The sequence below is a fragment of the Dendrobates tinctorius genome, unplaced genomic scaffold, assembly GCF_039654945.1.
Source record: "Dendrobates tinctorius isolate UK_male_01 unplaced genomic scaffold, ASM3965494v1 ptg000250l, whole genome shotgun sequence".
NCBI classification, from domain to species: domain Eukaryota; kingdom Metazoa; phylum Chordata; class Amphibia; order Anura; family Dendrobatidae; genus Dendrobates; species Dendrobates tinctorius.
This window is the reverse complement of record NW_027361917.1, coordinates 64,832,241-64,840,000: the sequence shown is the minus strand read 5'-3', so window position 1 is coordinate 64,840,000 and position 7,760 is coordinate 64,832,241. Positions and strand designations below refer to the sequence as shown.

At 41.8% G+C, this 7,760-nt stretch overlaps 1 protein-coding gene across 1 annotated transcript in view; it reads left to right on the top strand.

Moving 5' to 3' along the window:
* Positions 1 to 7,760, top strand: part of LOC141063596 (anaphase-promoting complex subunit 1-like) — a 40,996-nt gene that overhangs the window by 435 nt on the left and 32,801 nt on the right. Inside the window, exon 2 of the mRNA XM_073557725.1 lies at positions 3,835 to 3,921. Coding sequence (XP_073413826.1) covers positions 3,835 to 3,921 — 87 coding nt within the window. The remainder of the gene's footprint in view (positions 1 to 3,834; positions 3,922 to 7,760) is intronic.

The following is a 7,760-nucleotide window of genomic DNA, read 5'->3' as shown; positions in this document are numbered from 1 at the left end:
TCTGGGTTCATGTCAAAGTAGAAAACCTAATATATCCTCTGCAACAGCTTATCTTCTCCTCTGCCGATTGCACTAACTCTTTCAAAGTCAAAAACCCATTTACCACAGTCACTTATAAAATCTGGTTAACATCCCACATGAGGGAGAATTGTTCCCGTTTTTCTTCTCCCCTCCTACTGGTAAGATCTTGTTTCGCTTATACACATACAAAATAAAACCCTCCCTTACTCATTAATCAACTTCAATAATCCTCTGCAAGACCTGTTGGAGACTGGACTAATCGCCACTAGAGAGTAATTAGAAGCATTCCTATGCATTACCTGATTAAATCATCTTCACCTCCCCAGATTCATGCTCCTCTTTAAATTTATTCCAAATATACCAAACTCGTACAGATACCCAACAAGGATCGAGACACTCGTGACCCAGACTAGGCATTAAAACCGGGTAACTGCATTTCTATACAATCAAATAGTCTCTGTTTACCCAAAAGCTCCAATTCCTTAGCAAATAGGAATTTGACCTAAACAGATCTTTCTCGACCGTGGAGGTGGATAAAATTCTACTTGCCACAAAGCTCTCCTCTAAATGCATCAGAATGCAAGAAAATGGATATAAATATTGAATAGGTGGCATATCACCCCAGCCAATCTTCATAACTTCAACAAGGCATATAGCTCAATGTGCTGGAGATGCCTCTCTGAGTTCAGTATGTTACTACCATATGTCGTGGTCACGTCCCAAAATCAAAATATTCTGGTCGGAGATCCTGCTTTCATAAAGCAGATCCTCAAAACATGGCTGGCTATTACACCAAAAGTATGTCTACTACACCTTTCCCCAGACAAAATGTCAATAAACAAACTATTTCTTCTTAGACGCCTACTGGCCTCAACTAGAATCCTTATTCCTACTATGTGGATATTGAAATTGGCACCCTCTATCACCCTGAGGAAATCCAAAGTAGAGCAAGTCTACAGGCTCAAAGAGCTCCCAACTCACGAGTCACATGCGCTTTACAGAAATCTGTACTCCCTGATGACTTTTTATCAACTACACCTCCCGATTATACTTACCATCAGGACCTTTCCTTAATATATATAAAAAAGTGGACTTTATTAGCCCAAGTTGCCACAACATATGTCCTAATAAAGTCCACTTTTTCACAAAAATGTTTTTGGGGAGTGCTGCCTACTTTTTATATTGCTATTCTCATTACAAACTGATATTTGTTTGGGGCGCCCTTGCACCAGGGATTAATTTATTCGGTGCTGTTCCAATTTTTTTTGCTATGTATGTGTGTCACTGAGATCTCCGTGTTTTTTTTTATCTCACAATAACCTGATCTCTAAAAATGCAATGAAAAAGGTCTTCTAGAGGGGTGGTCCACTCCAAGAGACCACATCATAGCATATGATGGCAATGGAAGTCTTTCACTGATCTGTCACAGAAAACTCTGGTCTACATCAGGAGTGGACTTTGAGAGGTTTCAAGAGTCACATGAGGCTGCCATGTATTTGATCGCTGCATTTCTATTTGAAGTGATGGATAAAGAGACATTTGTCAAGGTGTGGGAATGTTGTATGACAGCAGATGTCTCACATGTAATTCTAGATGTTGTGTTTATGTAGGTGACAAAACCTCATTGTCAGAGTTCTAGGAAGAGGATGGGTGGGGTGACTGCCGCTGTGCACAATTTCATGGAAACCAGCTGGCTGTAATCCCACTTCTCTGCTTGTCATTTCTGACAATTAGCTGTACAAAGAAAGCTTTGACTACGTTTTTAAGTAAACCTTTATTCCTGATAGGGGTAACTGGGGGCCCGACTGCTTGGGTCCACAGCATTCTGAAGAACGAGGGCCTGCACCACCCCATCTAAATGGAATGGAGGTCAGGCATGCGCACCATTGATTTTGTAGAAGGCTGTCAGAGTGCTATACTTGGCAAATTTCTGCAGTCTCATAGAGAAAATTGGAGAGGAGGTGCACATACTCAAATTCCTCTCCTTTCAGCATCCCCATTCTCTGGAATGTTGAGGGATTTAACCATTGAGACCAATTAATAGGGGATAAATTAAAAAGCTTGTATAGCCCCTTAAAAGATAATCTGTCATGTGATTCATGCTGCCTGCAACGCATCCCAAATCAAGGACTGGCTCCCTCATTACAGACATCTGTTTTACTTTGAAACATTTCAGTGCAGCAGAGAAAAACATGGATAAAAACTGGGCTAGGAACTAGGTGACAAGTCTTGGAGGTATGTCCTGCTGGGTACTTCCTGCCTGCCGAGCTGGACTGACTGGTCCATCACTAGTTTGTTGCCTCATTACGCCTTATTTGCATATTGGGGGCCTTCCTCTGCTTCTGATTTACAGTGCTCGATTCTTAGAGCAAACATTGATTGCTGCCAGTACAGGTAATCCTCTGTCCACTCTCTTCTGACTCTGCTTGCTACACTTCTGGGTATTAGTGTAGCAGACAGCATGAGAAGAAAGGAGACTGGGAAGAGGACATGCACGCTGGCAGCATTCAGTCAATCCCCACACTGTAAATCCGAGGCGGAGGAGGACCCCCAATATGCTAATTTTGAGGAGTAACGGTGCCCCAAGCTATTGGCCACGCCAAGGGTGCTCCGAAGCCTCCTCATTTGCATAATGTTATTTTCTCATGCATTGTTTCAGGTACATTGCAGGTATGATTGTTATTGGGGTAAAGTCCCCTACAACACTGTAGAGCACATTTAAAATGCATTTTGGAGTTGACAGACTCGCTTTTATCATATTGAAAGAAATCATTTAGAAGGGCACCAACAGGCAATATTGGGTGATGTGATGCGGATACATGGAACTTAGTGAGATGCTTTTATGCACTATTTATTATAGCCTTCCCGGGCCTCAGTGATGCTCCCGTTCCCAGTAATGCCTTGAGAGACCTTTGATGACGTCGCTGTCTCGTGAGGAATAGGGACCGCTACAGTATCGCGAGACCGCGACATCATCTAAGGTCTCGCAAGGCATTACTGGGAATGGGAGCATCACTAAGGCCCGGGAAGGCTGCACGGGACGCCGGAAGGTGAATATAACCCGATTTTTTTTATTTTTTTTATTCTATTTTTTTACGGGGATATGGTACCCAGGGCCTGGAGGACAGTCTCTTCTCCTCCACACCGTGGGTACCATCCGCAAATGTTCTGCTTACTTTTCGCATGGTGGGAACAGCCACATGCGGAAAGTAAGCAGAACAATGCATTCCTATGTGGGCAGAATCCCCGCGATTCCACAAAATTAATGCGCATGCTGCGTATTTTTCCGCGATGCGTTTCCGCCGCGGGAAAATCCGCAGCATTAGTCCAGCATTGCGGAATCCCATAGGACTGCATGGGATGCTGTTTTTTTGCGTTTTCACTGCAAAAACGCATGTTAAAAACCGCCGCAAAAAAAGTGACATGTGAACGCATCCTTAAAGAGTAATCCTCGTTCTTTTTATTTAGTATATCAATAGTACAAATGAAAATAAACAACTTTGTAATGTATCTCATCAGAGAAAGCTGCTTTTTTCTAGACTGATTATTTCCAAAATTCTCAATTCCTGGTTAAAATCTGTATTCACTGAAGACAGATTGTTATATTACTGAGATAGATGACAGTTGGTGCTGATAAGATTCCATGGTGAGGGGAGGAGTTAGAGACAGAGCGCTGCCCTCTGTCTCCTCCTATCTACATTACTGTTTCAGCTCCATCCTAACCTTTTTATGAATGGGTGACAGATCTTGTTTATTGCCTTCTATAAATGTATGCACTGTTCCTGCTAAATGGCTTGTTTTTTCCTTCTTTAGCCTGAGGCCATTTCTGCTTTCACATCTGATCCAGCACTCCTGTCATTTGCAGAATATTTCTGTAAACCTTTATCTGACATGGGCCAGGTAATTATGAAGCTTGTTAAATTCTATTTGTTGACACTGTGACACAAGAGTTGTAAAATGTCACGGTAATGTTGTAGCTTTATTGTGACAAGAATAGTGTAGCTACAAAATAAAACTCTTCCATCATGGCTTTTACAAGGCCGTGTGCAAGAGATTCTTTCTACTGGAAAAACAGTGAAGTGGTTGCAAAATGCAGTCAATGACCCTATGGGGCATGAAGCTTGATTAGATTTGCCGAGATCATAAACAGTTGGGCCAAGTGCCGGTCAAATGCTAAAGTGGAACGGACCGTGCGTGTTTACTTGCATTCAGTAGTGCACATTACTTGCTAGTATTTTCTCCGTGCAATTACTTTTTCAAAGTTTAAAGGTAAAAATTCCACATTTTCAGATTTTAAAAAGAGAAATGTGGTTAGTTTAACCCCTTACAGACATTTGGCGTAATGCTGCATTATTTGTCGGCCCTCTTTCTTTGATGCGGTTTCAATAGCCCACATCTGGCACTCACACCTGTTCAAAGCAGTTAAAACTGGTTTGAATCACTGACTGGTAACCAACTTATGATTTTACTTAAAAAAAAAAAAAAAAAAAATGCTTTGTCCCAATTAATTTGCACAGCACTGTAGAAAGAAAAATCATTGGTGGCCAGTGCGAACCTCCTGCGATCTGTGCTGTGTAATGGCTGCTGTGTGACCGATCTGTGATCACAACATTTCCCCAATCCCTGTTCCAGTTATCCCCCAGTCCCCACCACTCCATTTGTATTTTTGGCGACTTTTTTTTGCACGGCGTCCTGCACTTAGCGTTCGTGCTCTTCCCTTGGCGCAGCGCTCTGATCAGTATCGCTGCTTATCAGAATCTGCGCCAAGGGACTTTTTATTTTTTAGATATGGTTAGAGTAGCAGATGTCAGTGTTTGTAACGTCCCATTTTCTTTTAGAAAACAAAAATAGTACAGAGTAGCTTTAGAGGTAGCACATTAGAGTAGCAGACGGTGCAGTGCAAGTGACGTCCGATTAGTAGTTAGTACAGAGTAGCTTTGGAGTTAGGGAGGTAGCCTTTTTTCTTTTGAAAAAAAAAAAAAAAATTATCTCATGGTAACTTCTTAGTGCATTAGGGAAGCGTACAACAGTGCTAGTAACATCCACTTTTCTTTTACAAAAAAAAAAAGAATACTTAGCGCCACGTAACTTTATAGGTAGGCCGTTAGTATAGTGAATGTCACAAAATTTTTTTTTTTTTTTATATATATACAAACTTTTTTTTTTCTTTTTGTTTTTTTCATGTAGGTGTTCTAATTTTTTCTTTTTTCCCTCTTTTTATGATAAATAGTACCCTTTACACAAGCCCCACACAATACATGTATAAAAGCATCATTTACCCACATCTCCAGTGTTTTGAAGAATAAAATAAAAATTTCCCATTGGTCAAGAAGACGCTATTGAGCAGAAGAGGCATACGGTTTCCTTGCCTCGGACTCGGAACCAGGCAGTGAAGAAGATCCCACATTCCTCTATTTCTCTTCCACCTCATCTGTTGAGGAAGGACCAACAGCAAGGCTCTCTAGTACCCAGGCGACCCCTACAGCAATCGATCCCATATGGATTCCACCCCCTGAAAATTATCAGCCTGATATTCCAGATTTCATCGACAGCGCAGGAATCCAATTTGATGTTGGAGGCCTCACTGAAATTGACTTTTTCAAATTCTTTTTCAGCAAGGAAATAATAAATCTTATGGTGGCCCTGACATATTTGTGTGCCCATCAATTTTTCACCCCAAATCCCACATCATGCGCTAGTTGGACCCCTGTAAATGCAGGAGAAATTGACATTTTTGGGCCATTGTGCTGGATATGGACATAGTCAGAAACGAGAGATTGGGCAATACTGGAGTACTGATATTCTACAGCACACCAGTATTCCTTTATGGACACGATTTGAAGCGATCCAAAAATGTTTGTATGTCACGAATTACCAGGGAGGATATATTTGTATATCCCACCGCTGTCATGAATTACCAGGGAGCATATATTCGTATATCCCACCGCTGCCACCAATTTGTCACGAATTACCAGGGGGGATATATTCGTATATTCCACCGCTGCCACCAATTTGTCACGTACCCGCTTCTCAACATGTAACTCAGCATGTAACTCAGTCCAACATTCAACCTCTGTTCTATGCTGCAGTGGGAGCATAAATCACACCCCGACACAGACCACACAACCCGCTCATACACGCTGCCACCACTCTCCGAACCCACGGGCAATGAGTCCCGGAAGTACTACTACTACTATGTGCCAATCACCAGGAGCACACACTCTAAGGCTATGGATTCTTTAGAGCAATAAGGTTCAGACTTATTAAAGTTTTAAGCTTTAATGTAAAAGGTACAGTGCTTACAATAAAAAGTATATAAAAATGGAGATAAAAAGTGACTTACAAATATGCAAAAACAGTGATAAAATAAAGGGAGAAAATGTACAGAAATATTGAACTTTGCAGTCTGGTATTCTGTCCCCGAGGGAGGGGGGAATATGAAATGGAGCACATCAGCTAGGCTGCCCCTCACTGTGAACCCTTTTTCTTTTTGTGTAGGCCTAATTTATAGATTTACTCTAAGATCAGGTTTCTAGACCAGACTCTTATGTTAATATTTTAATCCTTGGTTTGTGACTGGACCATGGCTATTTTACCAGTGAATACATTATTTTTCTTTGAACACTATTTGTGTGACCTTTCTCATAGATAGTGTTGTGCTGCAATTGGCGTCTCTCCATCAAAAGAGCTGGAAGGTGTGAAATGTTTCCACTTTGTGGTTCTCAGTAAAGCCCCCTGGTGAGATTGGAGACAGGAGACTGCCTTCACAGGTTAATAGGTCATGACCTGTGTGGAGATCTGCAGTCTAAGGGCAGATGTTAATGTACTGCTGGTCATACATCCATATATATATATATATCACTACATTGTATTATAGTGATAATGCGTAGTGTCCTCCCCGAGACTATCCTCTATGTAAAATTCGGCCAGTAGTTGACCACTTAAGCAGAAAATTTGCTGAGGCGTACAATACAGCTATACATCTGTATAGATGAATCTCTGGATTATTTCAAAGGGAGGCTAATATTTCTACAAAACCTGCCCAGTAAGAGGAATTAAGCTGTACAATCACCTCAGGCTTCACCCACAGATTTAACATCTACAAAAGGGAAGGACACCCAGTTTGACCCCCACCTCACAAATGCCCCCCTGTCCTGGGCGTGAGTGTGAAAATTGTGTGGGAATTGCTGCACCCAGTGCTGGATAAGGGTTATCATTATCACCTCTACATAGATAACTTTTACACCAGCATCTCAATCTATATGACCATCTCTTTCAGAGGTACAGTTGCATGTGGCACCGTGCGAAAAATCTGAGAGGCCTCCCTAAGCCGCTAATTTGACAAATGCTGAGAAAGGGCAAAAGCAGAGCCCAAATACAGTGAGAACATGCTGGTGGTCAAGTATAATGACAATTGGAATGCCCTTATCTTGACCATCGAACACTTTGCCAACAGCTTCTTTGTCACTGTCTAAGGTACCACAACACAAGGCCCAAAGCGAGATTATAGCTAGGATTATAAGTACATGGGAGGTGTTCTCATGCCTCAAACCATGCAGTGCCTTACGAAAAGCTAAACTATGATACAAAACATTGGCCTTGTACATTGTACAGATGGCACTGTACAATGCTTTTGTGCGGTCTTGATCTGCAAGCAATACAGGGACCTTCCTTCTGCTTTAGGAGGTAGGCATGAAAGCCTTAATGTTTGGCACTCAAAAAGGTGAAGGTCCCAGTAC